This window comes from Myotis yumanensis, unplaced genomic scaffold (assembly GCF_028538775.1).
Source record: "Myotis yumanensis isolate MYYU_CA2020_CCGP unplaced genomic scaffold, mMyoYum1.0.hap1 SCAF_2, whole genome shotgun sequence".
NCBI lineage: Eukaryota > Metazoa > Chordata > Mammalia > Chiroptera > Vespertilionidae > Myotis > Myotis yumanensis.
In genome coordinates, this window is record NW_027223753.1 from 5,526,995 (window position 1) to 5,542,352 (window position 15,358).

At 46.7% G+C, this 15,358-nt stretch overlaps 1 protein-coding gene across 7 annotated transcripts; it reads left to right on the plus strand.

Moving 5' to 3' along the window:
- Positions 1-36: 36 nt before the first annotated feature.
- Positions 37-15,156, plus strand: NMNAT1 (nicotinamide nucleotide adenylyltransferase 1). Of its 7 annotated transcripts, none has more exons than XM_070404042.1 (8): positions 37-125; positions 3,289-3,378; positions 3,847-4,005; positions 6,181-6,375; positions 10,352-10,522; positions 11,477-11,660; positions 12,348-12,487; positions 13,044-15,156. In XM_070404042.1, exons 5-8 carry the CDS (start codon positions 10,408-10,410, stop codon positions 13,457-13,459), a joined length of 855 nt encoding a protein of 284 aa, XP_070260143.1. In that variant the 5' UTR covers positions 37-125; positions 3,289-3,378; positions 3,847-4,005; positions 6,181-6,375; positions 10,352-10,407; the 3' UTR covers positions 13,460-15,156. The 7 variants fall into 7 exon arrangements, with proteins under 7 accessions (XP_070260143.1, XP_070260146.1, XP_070260145.1 ...); XM_070404045.1 differs by having other exon boundaries at positions 6,279-6,375; XM_070404044.1 differs by having other exon boundaries at positions 3,903-4,005.
- The last annotated feature ends 202 nt before the right edge of the window (positions 15,157-15,358 follow it).

The window sequence follows — 15,358 nt, forward strand, 5'->3', positions numbered from 1 at the left end:
GCCGGACGTACGCACTTCCGGCCGCCTGGAGCCAATGAGGGCGCGGCCGCGGGTGTTCCCCTCGCTGGCGTCCGGGCTGCGGGTCGTCCGGCGAAGGACTCGGGCCGCTTTGCTCTGAGAACGTGGTAAGCCCCTACCCCGCGCCCCTGATAAACTCGTATCTAGGGGAGTCCGCCCAGCACCCCGTTTTGTTGCGAGCATAGGGGAGGCCAAGGCGGTGGCATCTTTGAGGGTCAAATACAGCGGTTGCCGAGGCAAGGTCATATTCAAGTTTGGGGCGAGGAGCTTGCCTCTTCATTCTTTTCTCTCTCTGGGGGACCAAAAACCTCGGTAAATTTGGCTCTGACCTTCGACACTGGTGAATTCACCCTGAAAAATAAAGAAATAGATAAATAAAAAAGTTCCTGTAGAAGCGGCTTCTGGAGCTTGGCGGAGGTGGTGGGAGGCAGAGCAGGAAGTCCATTCTGAACGACTGCTCTTTTCTCCCAAATCTTTTCCAAATCAAGAAAATACGAGGCCCCGCTTCCTGGGTGCGGTTTGACACTCACGCCCCTCGAGAAGGAGATTAGTGAGCTGTGGGGCAGCACTTCAAAAATTACTGAGAAATTAGGTGGGAACCATTTTCTGCTCTTTCCCAGCCCATCTCCTGGAAGCGTCAGTCGGGTTTCTGGCAAATGCGTCAGAGGTGTTACCTTTAAAGCTACTTCTTTTTCAGGCGCCCAGGGTAAACTTCCAACTGATATTACCGGAGAACTCTACCAAAATGAATTATTTCTGCCAGTTCTGCCTGATGGTGGAATTCCTTACTTCTTGCCATAAGGTGTATTTCAGAGTTATAATTTGGGTGTGAAACCACTCTTCTAGCCCAAGTTAGAAAAGACTGTTGATGGGGATGTAAAGTACAGCATAGGGAATATAGTCAATAATATTGCAATAACTGTGTGTGGTGCCAGGTGGTTACTGGACTTATTCGGGGGATCACTTCGTAAGTTACTTAAATCCCTAACCACTATGTCCACTGTAATGGGGAAAATGTGGGTTAAAATAAAGACTTTGACACACAAGTTGGAATGGTTCAGTAGCTTACCTTGCAAAAACGCTTCAGACTCACAGAATGTCCTTTGTAAAAGTATGTGATGGTTATGTTAATGTAACTATCTCTTATTTCTGGCATGTGGATATGTATGGAAGTGTCAACATTTTAAGCAACATGGAACTTTCAGTACAAATAAGGTCAGTGTGAAACAAAACAAAGCTGGAAGATACATTTTATCTCACCATTTGAAGAACTTGCTGAATAAACATTTGCTCTTGTGTACTTCCCCTAATTTTCCTGTTGGTAATGCAGTATTCTATTCAGGCATTTGTGTTGGTTTTGGTGTGTGCAGTCTTGGAAAGTGCTCACTCTTCAAGCATTCTCTTTGCCTGCTCTTCTTTCTTAGTGACTTAACCAGATCTAGTGGTTCTGTACCTTTGGCTTCTTGTTTGTAGTGAATGGAGAATGAAAAAGTATTCCTTGTTCATAAGTAAGAGAAATTGGTTTGGGTTCCAGTCCTCATACAAAAATAGAACCCAAGCCCTGGGAGTGGGGGAGAAGAAATTGTAAAACTATGTATCAGGTAAGTAGTCATGGGAGAGAGCATTGGAGAAAACAACTTCAGAACTGAGAGTCATAACTGGGAAACCAGATACAGGCACATTTCAGAGAGATTGCTGTTCAGTTCCGGACCGCCGCAATAAAGTGAGCGCCGCAATAAAGCGAGTCATCATCTTTCTCCTCGTGGTGGGGGGAGGGGGTTGCCTTCAATTTGTAAAATAAAGCAAAAGCAACACCTGTGAAGCGAAATGAAATGAAGCACCATAAAATGAGGTAACGCCTGCAAATACTGCTTGATGGCTGCAGGAGTTTAGAACACTTCAACTTGGACTTGAGATGGGAGCCTACAGTGTGCAATTTGCTCCAATGAGGTAGGGAAAATGCGGGGCAGATGAAACTTGAGTGACTAACAAGAAGTACCATGAGCCACCCTTGACCGTAATTGAACCCAGGACCCTTCAGTCTGCGGGCCATGCTCTGCCCACTGAGCCAAACTGGCCATGGCGATTTCATTGTTGATGTATGAATTACTCAGGTTTCTAATCACTAATTTTCGAAATATGTCTGGGATATGGAAGGTGCTAGAAAATGCCAGTGTTGTGGATAGTGAATGTGTTTCAGTAACTTCCCCTCCAGCAAGTCCCACCTGAACAGAGAAGCAGATGGAAACAGTTATTTCTACTGTGAAGGTCTGTGCCTGTGTCTGATGTGTTTGGGAGATATTTACATCGAATCTGTCCCTCCTGCCAATGGACACTGGTCTTTTCCTCAGGAAATAGAGGCGTCTCCACTTCCTAAAGACATTCAGAAGACCTGTGGGTAGCTAGGTCCTACTTAAACTGCCTTAGAATCTGTGACTACACAGAAAAAGTAAAAAGATGAAATACCATGTGGGTCACTTGGCTGTTTTCTAGATAGTAATTGACTGTCATGATGCAAAAGATTGTCGTAACCCATATGGAGGAGATTGTGATTATTTTTAATTCTTTTTACTCAAATTTCCCGCTGCATTTTTAAAGAAGCAATAAATTGACCTTGTTCAAACACACAATCTGAATCACTTCTTTTGAAACTAAACCTTTGTTCATTACTAAGATTTATAGTTTTCTTCTTCCTTTTCAGTACATATTTCTCTAGCAACCATGCAACTGTTGCTATCACTTCCTGAAACAAAAAAGGAGGTTCCGAAAGTCAAAGTAGTGACCTTGAAAGTATTTCATAGGAGATCCTTATTTGGGATGAGTTTGGTTGTGCTGTCAGCCCTGTGATTTGGGTTGAACTCTTCCTTTTTATCCACTGTCAGTGCTCATTCATGCTTAAGGACAGCACTCTTTCAAGAGTGGCTTTGATGTGCTTCCTGTCGTAGCTCTGATGCTCGGCTGACCGTGTCATCTCGGGAGGAGCAGGGTAGGAGATGGTGATGTGCTTGCTGGCCGTGGTAGGTGCAGTGCTGTGGGGACAGGCTCACCCTGCTGGTGACACGTACCTGAGGCAGGGGACCAGCCGGGCTTCAGACTGCTGGTTTAGCACCTGGTCTTGCACCGCCACACTGGCCAGCCAGAGCAGCCCCAGGCCTGAGAAAAGCACCGCGGATGAATGGTGGGATCTAATTCAGTGGAGCGGCAGTAATGGGAGAAGGGTGGCTTTTTATCTCCCCTCTAACCCTCTCTGCTTTTTCTCTTGCTTTTCAGACGCCTTAGCTTCTTGGACTTCCCTTTGCAGCGTGACAGTCCTAGCTGAGCAGTTACTTCCCCTGAGGGACTGATAAGCCTTTGACCAAGGTGGGTTTTGAGGACGTTTGTTGCTCACCTGTAGAAACCAAGCTGCTCATTGACAGCAGCACAGACAAGGAGTAAAGTTCAGGAGTCGTTTTTTCCTATATTTGGGAGGGAAAAAGCACTGTGAGGAATACTTGTCTGTTCATTGGAACAGATATTTAATGTGCTTTTGCCACAAGGATTTAAACAGAGGCACTCACTTAGCAAGAGATGGAAGGCTTGCTGCTTAAAGTGCCCAACCTAGTCCAGTGGTTCCACTGTTGGTTACTAACTTAACTTTAAAAAAAATTCTAGCAAAATGGAACTCACAAAACACACACATACAAAAAACTCCTGTGGGATTTTTTTAACTTTCCCTGGTGAAATGTGTAACTGTGACATGTGTCTAATTCGGAATTCTATCTCCACACATCACTATTTTTAGTGTAAGTAGAGAATAAGTATCAAAGACTAACGGTGTATTGTATGCAGCCAAACTTTCAGATTAAGATGAGCCTTTAGAAATTCAGTATTTCAAACGTACGCAGTGAGTTGCCAAAACTGGTAACACCCTGGTGCAGACGCCTTCCCCGAAGGATCCCACACCGAATGCAGAAAACACCTCTTTGGAGCCCGTGGGACCGGGTCCAGGTGAGTGAGCGGCACAGTGAAACCAGAAGGACGGCAGGACAGTGTCACTGTCCTCGGCTTCAGCATCTCAGAAATACATTCCCGAGTGCAAACCTAAATCGAATGTGCTTCCTCGCTTCCCTCGTGTGGAGCAGAAAAGCTCAAAACCTAAGGGTTTCCTTCGACAGGTCCTGCTCTTACTGGCAACGAAGGTGATAATAACTGGGACTATTTTGGGAATAACTTCCTCATTATCTCAGTTAAACCTTCCAGCAAAACTGTGCCTATGGCACTCAATAACTACTTTTTCATTTTTAAAAAACCTCTTCTGGCCCTGGCCAGTGTGTCTCAGTTGGTTGGAGCTTGGCCCGTGCCCTGGAAGGTCGAGAACTCGGTGGCAGGCTGGATCCCCAGTGTGGGGCATGCAGGACCTAGCTTGCCCGTTCATTCCCTGGTCGGGGCATGTACGAGAGGCAACTGTTCAATGTATCTCCCTCATGTCGCTGTTTCTATCTCTTCTTGACTCCCTCTCTAAAATCAGTTTTTAAAAATCTCTTCTGTGTCACTTTTTGGGTTCAAGTTATCAAGGCCTCTGTTTTTCTACCCATATCATGTCCTACTCAGTAACTGTTTATGGGATGAGTGAATAAATCTGCTATTTTTATATAACTAGAGAATTTTATATCACCAACGAGAAATCGCAGAATAACTAAAAGCATGACTAAAGAAGTTTTAAAAATGCCCTTCATCTGGATTTTAAATGTGAATTTTTTCTTTTTTTAAAAATATATTTTATTGATTTTTTACAGAGAGGAGGAGAGAGGGATAGAGAGTTAGAAACATCGATGAGAGAGACACATCGATCAGCTGCTTCCTGCACACCCCCTATTGAGGATGTGCCCGCAACCAAGTTACATGTCCTTGACCAGAATCGAACCTGGGACCTTTCAGTCCACAGGCCAACGCACTATCCACTGAGCCAAACTGGTCAGGGCTAAAGTGAATTTTTTCTTACGTTTCAATCCTTGAGCTCCTGAAAACAGGAAGTCCCATCTTACCATTTAGCAGACACTGAAGTGCTGGTCAGAGTGACTGCACACTCACCAGTTGTGAAGGAAGTAAAGATGGTGTTATTAGCCAAGTTGCTGAGGAGAAGTTGACTGCAGTACCGAGAAGAGCTGGGCCTAAAATTCAATCCACTGGGTTACACATTACTTACTACTGATTAGAAGAGATCAGCTATAAGCATGACACCAGAAGGGATTTTAACCCTAACCTGGCACTAGGTTCATTAGGCTCCGGGCAGCTCACTTCTCTTAAGGACCTTGGTTCCTTTAGCATGGCTCAAATTAATGCTTTCAGACAGCCCACCAGTAGCATTGAGTTATTAATAGTCATAGTTGGTGGACAAATAAAGTTTGCCATTTTTCTAATTCATGTGAATTTGCTATTTTGGTGAAATATTTTTGTGGAGCCCAACCATTGTGGTTCAGAGGTTGGGCATTGACCTATGAACCAAGAGGTCATGGTTCGATGCCCTGGTTGCGGGCTGGATCCCCAGTGTGGGGTGTGCAGTAGGCAACCGATCAATGATGTATCTCTCATCATTGATGTTTCTGTCTCTCCCTCTCCCTTCCATTCTGAAATAAACAAAAAAAAACCATTTTTTTAAAGAAAGGAAAAACAAGAAAAATATTTGGTGGAAATTCCAGCTTTTCAGAGTAAGGGAATATGCTTTACTGCACACAAACATCCTATAATAGAAGCCGGCAAGTTTGAAGTCGGCCAGTTACAGTGTCACAGTTCCCGTCCCTTCTCCGTCCCTTAAGCGGGTTCTCCGTTTCCAGGTACTTGTCGAATATCAATGTTCTCAGAACTGCAATTCTCTTACTTGGAATGTGCCAAATTGCATTTGTTTCATTTGTCCAATAAGAAAGTTAACTGATTTTTTTTTTTCTGCCAAGACTAATTTCCAACGTAGAAGCTAAACTAACATAATCAAGGCATAATCTGGTCGAGTGTGCCTGTGTCGCCCTCAGCCCTACAGACGTCAAGTAATGCAGGGCTATTGGGGCTGCTCTGTGGGGAATAAGTAGAGACGTTGGTGCCCTCATTGTCTCTTCTTATGAAATTAAACTCAGTCTGCCCAAATCCAGTGATTCTCCCTGTATTGAGATTGTTGACTTTTCCAACAAGTGAAGTGGGTGACTCCCGTCGATGATCGGGGCAAACACAATGGGGCGGACTACAATTAAACACGTGACAGGAATGGACTGCAATTAAACACGTGACAGGAGTCGCAGAGAGCACCCGATCCGCCCCCACAGCTGAGACCCAGCAGGAGAAGTTGATTGCAGTACCGAGAAGAGACCCAGACCGCCCGGCTGCCAGGTGAGGGCTTGGCCGATGAAAGAACTTACCTTAGCAGAACGTAGAACTGGAGAGCCAGAGTGGCAATCGCAAACAGGAACACGGTCGCTCAGCTGCACGGGACACAGTGAGTTACACTTTACACAACCGCTTCGTGATGAACTGGCTTCCAGAAACCAAAGCCAGGTTCTGTTTCAGGATAAGGTAGCATTAAACCACAGAGGTAGAGTTTTACACATAGCAAAGACGAATTGAGATCCATCCCGTTAGAGCAAAATTATGTCTAAGAATACTCCAATAAGAATATTAAAAGTGCCTTGCCCTGTGTTGCTCAGTGATTAGAGCATCGGCACACAGACAGAAGGGTCTCGGGTTCAACTCTTGGTCAAGGGCATGTTCCTGGATTTCAGATTCGACCCCACATGCGGGAGGCAACCAATCAATGTGTCTCACATCGATGTCTCTCTCTCTCTCTCCCCCTCCTCTCCCACTCTCTCTAAAAATCAATGGGGAAAAAGTCTGTGGGGGAGGATTAACAAAGGAAGGGAGGGAGGGACGGAGGAAGGAAGGAAGAATAGAAGGAAGAAAGGAAGGAAGGAGAAAGGAAGGATATTAAAAGTAGCTACCGTTATTCAGCTCCTACTACGTCACAGGCACTGTTGATACTGATTTCTAAGGAGTCTTTAGAACTTTGGTTCCTTTTTCATGACTAAATTAATGCGCTAAAGCAATCCACAGGTAATAGCATGAGTTATTAATACTCAGTAGACAAATGTGTCATTTTACATGCATTTTCTCACTTAATATGCACAAACCCTATGAGGTTGGGACTGTGGTTCCCCATTTTATAGATGAGGAAACCAAGACTCTGATTAGGTGTCTTAGGACAAACACCTCGTAGTAAGAGGTAGAGCTAGAATGTGAGCCAGGTCTGAGAGTCCTGACTGGGCCCCTATGTAGCGCTACCTCTGCCTCCAACCAGGTGGCTCACGCTGAGCATCACTTATAAACTGAGGGCTACCCTGCCGACCACAACCGAACCACCAAGTGAAGTCTGCTGTTACTGCTCAGACACTTTGGAAACATTTACGGTTACGTGTATATAGTTTCTGTGCATGAGAAAATCATCATTAACTAGTAGTTGTAGCTCTTCACCATAAACTCTTTTAGTCATTTTTTAAAAATATATTTTATTGATTTTTTTACAGAGAGGAAGGGAGAGGGATAGAGAGTTAGAAACATCGATGAGAGAGAAGCATCGATCAGCTTCCTCCTGCTAACCCCCTACTGGGGATGTGCCCACAACCAACACACATGCCCTTGACCGGAATCGAACCTGGGACCCCTCAGTCTGCAGTCCGACGCTCCATCCAGTGAGCCAAACCAGCTAGGGCTCTTTTAGCCATTTTTATTATTTACTTTATTAATTGGGTTTAGCACTGAATGCCTTTAGGGTGTTTGTAGAAATCAAATTTACCCTCCAGAGATTTATCCCCAGTGAAGGTCCTTTATACCCCCAGGTTATTGAAAGCAGTGGCCTGTTGTTAGAACTAGAATAGTTACATGCTTAAAGGTATGTTTTTAAAGGAACAGCTTCTTAGAGGTGTAAATTCCAGAGGTTGTCAAGTCAGCCCCATTATTTGAGTCGGCGAATGCAGCACCCTGAAATGTGACAAAAGCCACACAATTCCTGTTCTTTCTGGAAAAATGAATGTTCTACACACTGGCTTCATGTTTAGAAAATGTTTCATTACTGTTTACACATCAGTGCTTTTAAAACCTAAGAAGGTCCGTGAAATCGAACTTGAAAATGGAAAGTACATTTCCGTTACACGTCAGGACCACCTCAGAAAGAAATGACGTTCGTCGCACTGGGCTGGGAGGGACACTTACAGCCTGAGCTGGTGAGACCTGGGCCGCCGGCAGTGCACCTGGTAGGCCGAGTGGGCCAGACGGAAGTGGATCATGGCGACACCTGTCCTCGAGCACCTGGAGCAAGGCAAGGCGGAGCCCAGACAGGCCTGTTAGAGCTCCCAAACCACCTCTCCCAGCGGCCCCTGCCCGCCCCTCCCCTGCACAGGTACCTGCGGGCCACAAGGGAGGTCCTTTCCCGAGAGGGGCAGGTCCTTTTGTTGTTAAGCCGCCCTGGGCTGTGGTCGGAGCTCACTGTAACTTAAGTCTCCTTGGCTTTGAGCGTCTGACCTCAGGTTGGTGGTGTTCACGGTGGATCAATAGGACTGAGCGAGACATCTGAGGCAGGTCCTGACTGACAAGGGAGAGAGCTTTCTTTAAGCTGAGAGATCAGCTTCCCCAGCCCTTCCCCTGGGAGTCCCTGGAACCTGAGCGCATCCCCAAGGCCAGGGGGGGCTTCGAGCTCTTTGTTCCATCTGTCCCTGTGCAGCAGGCGGCTCCCCTGGGCACCACTCCCTCCTGACCTCAGCGTCCTGTTCTTCCAGCTCCAGCTCAGTCTCCCTGGGGGAAGGTACCTGAAACCTGAGATGGGTGGGGCTGGAATTGACACCTGGCTCCGACTGAACCCAACCCCTCAGCTCTAAATAACAGGCGTTCCCCACGGGAGGCAGAAGACCACGCGCAGACCACGCGCGCAAAACAGTTCAGTTCAGTTTTCAGAACTGAAGGTGATGCCTTTGAGCTGGAAAGGGCCTGCTCAGTGTCCGGCACAGGGGAGGGTAGAGCTGCACCACAGGGCCTCACTGAGATTTCAGAGCACTGGGCAAAGGGCAGGTCTCATGGGCTTCAAGGGAGAAAATAAACGTCACACTTAAAGGATCCAGAATGGAAAGTGACTTCGGCCCAGCCGGCGGGGCTCAGTGGTTAGAGCGTCAGCCAGTGCACCAGGGAAGGGCACATACCTGGGTTGTAGGTTCAATCCCTGCCCCTTGTCGGGGCATATAGGAGGCAACCAATCGATGTTTCTCTCTCTCCCTCCTTCCACTCTGAAAATCAGTGGAAAAAATATCCTCCAGAGGAGAATTAAAAAAACAAAACTGACTTTGGAATTTTCACCGTTAGCACTGCACTCTCGAAGTAGTGCCTTCAGAATTCTGGGAGAAGGTGATTTTCAACAAAGACTAGGATCTGCCAGAAGAAATAGCTGAAAAGTTGACTGAGATTGCTTTTGGGAGTTGGATGAAGGGGTTGGTGAGCGGGATATGGCCGATGGCTGTCACCCTGAGATGTCTCAATCTATATTCATTTAATAAAAGTTTTTAATAAAAGCTTTAGATCACATGTCTCGTATTACTTCAGTAGGTTTATGGAAAGATCAAATGGAATAATTTGAATGAAAAAGAGGTTTGTGAAGGGTAAACTGTTATTCAGCGGAAAGTGACGTGATCATGTTGACTTAGAGGCAGAACACTGGTTTGAAGGGCAGGTTGCTGGGGAGTTACCCTGAAGATGATGATGTCACTGTGGCCACAGCCGTGCAATCCCAAAACGGCAGCAGCGTGCAGCAGTGGACATTCGTTTTTGCTCGTGAGCCTGGGTCAGCTGTGGGTTTGCTGATCCGGGCCAGGCTCAGCCGATCCCACCTGGGCTGGCTCTCGGGTCTGCGCTGGTCGCGGTTTGGCCCGTCCCAATGGCCTCGGCCACATAACTCATGGCGGGCCATCTGTCAGCAGGAGCACCGCGCTCTCTGCGTGCTCGTCACCCTCCCTCAGGCTGGCCGGGGGCCGTCTGGTGGCAGAGGCAGGAATCCGAGAGAAAGTAAGAGTGTGCAAAGCCCCACCTGGCCGACTGTCACATCTGCCACATCCTTTTGGCCAAAGCAAGTGACACAGAGTAGGAAGGAGCTCCCCATCCTTTGTGGTAGGAGCTGTAAGTTCACGCTGAAAAGGAGGGTGGAGAAATGGGGCCACTGTTTACAATTCATGGAGCACAGTCATCGAAGCCAAGTATTCTAATCTATCTATTGGGAATGAGAACACAGAAGGGTGTCAAAAGGCCTGTAACTGGTGTTCCTTTTCCTTTGTAGACAACCCGGGAGGTGCCAGAGTGTGCCACTCGGATCGACACCTTCAGGGTCCTAGCATGGAAAATCCCCAGAAGACAGAAGTGGTTCTCCTTGCCTGTGGCTCCTTTAACCCAGTCACCAACATGCACCTCCGGTTGTTTGAGCTGGCCAAGGACCACATGAACGCAACAGGTAGGAACAGTAACAAACGCAACAGTGGGGTTCAGAACACTACCCCCAAATACGGCCCCGCAGCATATTGGGTATTTTGAGCCGAAGGAGTTTGAGAAACCTGCAGAATCAGGAGGTCACTCGGCCCTCCTCCCACCCTTCTCCTCTGAAGCAGGTCACAAAACCCCATGTGAGAGGCACCCCCCCATCCCCAGAGGAAAGGCGCATCCTTAGCTCTGAAAACAAAGGGATGCCAGGAAGAGTCTGAATGAAGGAGCCTTCGTTAGTTTCCCTGGACTGACTACACTCGCCTGGTGCTCTTTGCCCCTTCCTGTTTCTCCACTGCTGTCTGCTCTTCAAACCTAACGTTAAACACTCAGGCTCCCCTGTTTCCTGGGGTCTTCATTTCCTTATGAAGGTTCCCATGTTCTGTAAACCTTACATTAAACAAATGTCTGCTCTCCTCCTATTCGTTTATCTTTCTCAGTTTCATGTTCAGACCCAGCCAGGGACCGACCCGAAGAGGGTCAAGGAAAACTTTTTCCTTCCCTCCATAGACAAGATTTCTTTTGTTACACAAATGCTCATGCTCTATGCTGATAGATAGGAGGATGGGTGCTCATACTCACTGATAAACAGGAAACTAAAATTAAAAATGAGATACAGTTTTCCCACCACATGGACAAACATTTTTAAACTTCACAGTGTCAACTATCAGAGGTTGGGGAGATTGGGGCTCTTTTTTTACTGTAGGTGGACAATACAACTTGATTAAGGCATTTTACAAAGCAGTTCTATGTGTTGTCTATTTTACCACAATTATGAATGAATGAATGAATGAATGAACGAACGAACCTGAATCCCTGTGTAAAAAAAAGAAAGGGAACATTTGATTAAAATCATATCGATGGAACTATTTTCTGTGCATAAAGTCTAATTTGTTATACCTCATGTCAAACCTAACTCTCTACCCAGGAAAATACAGGGTTATCAAAGGCATCATTTCTCCTGTTGGCGACGCCTACAAGAAGAAAGGTCTCATCTCTGCCCATCACCGAGTGATCATGGCACAACTTGCCACCCAGACTTCCAGCTGGGTGGAGGTGGACACCTGGGAGAGTCTGCAGAAGGAGTGGGTGGAGACTGCGAAGGTGCTAAGGTATCTATGGGGAAGTCAGCTCTGTGGGCTCCTGGGAATGGGTTGGCGCCTTTCTTGGGTTGGGCCACGTTTTCGTGCTGCCGGTGTCTGAGCTACAGGTTTACAGCGCGGTCCCTAGGGCTGGAAGGGCTGAGGTGTGCGGTTCCCGTGCGAGGTCGTTGCACAGCTTGGAGCACAGAAGCAGGCAGCGTGTTCCTGAGCCTGTGCCTTGCATTGTGTGTTGAGATGTTTGCATGATGGTTACTGTGCAAAGCTCTGTTAGCGAATGTGCAGGGAAGCCTGCCGGCCTGGCCGTGCCCGAGCGAGAAAGGCAGAGTTGTAAGATGATGTCATTGCCATCAGTCTTCTAAGAGGCAGGTATTCAGGATGGGAAGCTGTGATGCTGGGTCATGGATAGACTTGTCTGTGCGCTGCTTCTGTGATAGCATATGGGCTTGTCACACACCTGTCTTACACCTTTGAGACAGTTCCAGGTAAGGGTTCAGAAACCAGAGTGAGTGACATCTAATTATTACTTAATGATATCCTATATAATAAAGAGATAATATGCAAATTAACCCTCACGCCCTCACAAGATGGCTGCCTACAACCAGGCTGGCAAGGAGGGTTAGTGAGCATCTGTGAGGGACAATGTTTGGTTGAGCTCTGTGAGGAAGAGGACTGTTCTGTTGCTTTGTTGTTTTATAGACACCACCAGGAGAAGCTGGAGGCTAGAGGCTGTGAGCAGCAGGACTCCCCTGTGCTGGAGAGGCCTGGCCGGAAGAGGAAGTGGGCTGAACAAAGATCAGAATTGAGTCAGAAGAAGACCCCAGAGTCACAAAGGAAAGGTCTGCATGTTTTCCCAGGACTTGCCAATTGGAGCAGATAAGGTTCTAGAGCTGAGCAAGCCCCCTTTCTATTTCCATCTTCTTTTTTTAAAATACATTTTTATTGATTTCACAGAGGAAGAAAGAGGGAGATAGAAACATCAATGATGAGAGAGAATCATTGGTCAGCTGACTCCTGCATGCCCCTCACTGGGGATCGAGCCCCCAACTGGGACATGTGCCCTGACTTGGAATCGAACCTTGACCTCCTGGTTCACAGGTCGATGCTCAACCACTGAGCCACGCCTGCCAGATCTAGTTCCATTTTCTATTCAGTACATGGGGTGCCTGGAAAATGTCCTCATACGTTTGCTGACAGAGGGACGGCGGGTGCGAGGCATCCTGAGCTCCTTCCCCTGCAGAGTCCTTAGCTTCTCAGCTGTCCTAAGTCTCTTTTGAGAATCTGAATCGGAAAAAGCGGAGCCTTCTTTTCAGAAAAACACGCCCACACCCTCATTTTAATGCAGGGAGTTATTACAAAGCAAACCCTGATGCAGTGTTTTCTTCTTCGTCCCAGATGTGCCCAAGGTCAAGCTGCTGTGCGGAGCAGATCTGCTGGAGTCCTTCGGTGTCCCCAACCTGTGGAAGCACGAAGACATCGCCAACATCGTGGGGGACTACGGGCTCGTCTGCATCACCCGGGCTGGAAACGATGCTCAGAGATTCATCTACGAATCGGATGTGCTGTGGAGACACCAGGCCAACATTCACCTGGTGAACGAATGGATCACCAACGACATCTCGTCCACGAAGATCCGGCGAGCCCTCCGAAGGAGCCAGAGCATTCGCTACTTGGTACCAGATCTCGTCCAAGAGTACATCGAGAAGCATAATTTGTACAGTGCCGAGAGCGAGGAGAGGAACGTCGGGGTCATCCTGGCGCCTCTGCAAAGAAACACGGCTGCCACTAATTCAAGAACTACCACAGCATGAAGCTGTGCGCCTCCCCTGGGGGAATCTGAAACCGTCTGGGTGTCAGCAGTTTAATTGATTTGAGCCAGAGAGAGCAGCTGGGGGAAGGAATTGTGATCCTCTTTCATACATTGAAACTTGAAAGTTTGGTAAAAATCAGTAGTAAATTAAGCGAAAAAAAAAAAAAAAAAATCAGTAGTAAATTAAAATCAAGTTTATTTTTTTTCTTTTTACCATAAGTTGCGAAGGCGAATGTTTTCAGTATTACCATCTTTTTTGTTTTGAATGTGCAAATCCTTTTATCTTTAAAACAAGAGATTAGCAGCACTCTAACCAGAAGACTATTTAATCAAATTAACTATAAATCAGAAGGCAAAAAGGACATCTGGCTTTCTCACACTAGAGAAGCAAAGTCTGAAAAGCCAGGTGCATTTAAAGGCCTCACGTTAGTTATGAAGGAACGAACATTTGTGGATGCCTAATTCTGGGCCGAAGAAGTCACTCTTCAAACAGCCATCTTGCAAAAGGCAGGACAAAGCAGCCATCTCCAGCTGTGCAAGGCAGGCTGGGAATGTGCCTGGCGGAAACCTCGGGCCCACAGAATGGCTGGTTAGGCTTCGCCAAGATACACCTGCCTGGAGCTCCGCCTTTGGAGGCAGGGAGTGGGGTCCAAGCCCTGGTGTGTTTGCAAAGGCGGGCAGGTTTCTCCGATGCCCCACGTTGGGAGAGGGCCCCTGTGTCAGGTGTCTTACACGTTCTCCTAGCACAGCCCTAACCCTGGCCACCCTTTCGGAGATGACATCACGCTAATGCGGTGTCTTATTCAAGAATGTGGTTAAGTGTCAGTGCTCTAAGCTTTATGGATAGCTTAATAAGCAAAAGACAAACGGAGACCTTAAACACATGAGAAACGCCCCGCTGTGTGGCCAGAGTTTCAGCTCGGGGTTGGGGCGCTGGTGAGGGGTGTAGAAGCCATCAGCCCCGCCTGCGCTGAGGGTCTGAAGAGCCTGCTGTTTCGTTGCAGCCACGATGAATCTGCCTTTTGTTAATCTGTACATTTTTCTCTTCTTGTCCCTTTGTGTGAACTTTATTTTTTTTATTATTTTTAAAAATAATTTTATTGATTTTTTACAGAGAGGAAGGGAGAAGCATAGAGAGTTAGAAACATCGATGAGAGAGAAACATCAATCAGCCGCCTCCTGCACACCCCCTATGGGGGATGTGCCTGCAACCAAGGTACATGCCCTTGACCGGAATCGAACCTGGGACCCTTCAGTCTGCAGGTCGACGCTCTATCCACTGAGCCAAACCGGCTAGGGCCCTTTGTGTGGAGTTTTCTCAAGGCAGAACTCCCAAGTAATAAAGTCATAGCTCTATGTTAAAAATACAAGCTTGCTATATGATTTGATACTGATAAAAATTTAGTGGACATTTTACCAATTGGTAAAGCAAAAAGGCCAGAAATAGTTTTTTATAGAATAGTGTTGTGGTTTGTGAAAATCATTCTGTGATAGAAACAGGACGAAAGTTACATTTCCAGTGAAAATAGAATACCAGTAATCTAGCTTTTGCAATTTATACTTCATACCTACACCACTCTAGATGAAGGATTTATAACTGCAGAAGAAAAGGGTACTTATAATCGTGCAACTGTATAGTCAAATCTGTATCCACAGTTCACAAAGGAAAAGGTTAAATAAAGCCAGTAAATAAATGTACATCCTACAGCTCCTGACATTATTACTAACGCCAACAGGTCAACTTCTTGAAGGCGGGAAGGGTTGCAAAGCCTGGCTCCCAGTAGTTTTTTCTCTATCTGCTGAATGAATGCAAAGTTAGAATCTCAGGTCATAGGAATGGGGTCTTTCTTCTTCTCAGCTTTGTGGAACCTAAGAGTTGGAGCAGAACTGAAAAATAGCA

Coding starts and splice junctions, on each gene's coding strand:
- NMNAT1 (XM_070404042.1), top strand. CDS start 10,408: ATGGAAAATCCCCAGAAGACAGAAGTGGTTCTCCTTGCCTGTGGCTCC. Junction 11,661..12,347: donor GAGACTGCGAAGGTGCTAAG/GTATCTATGGGG, acceptor GTTGTTTTATAG/ACACCACCAGGAGAAGCTGG. Junction 12,488..13,043: donor CCCAGAGTCACAAAGGAAAG/GTCTGCATGTTT, acceptor TCTTCGTCCCAG/ATGTGCCCAAGGTCAAGCTG.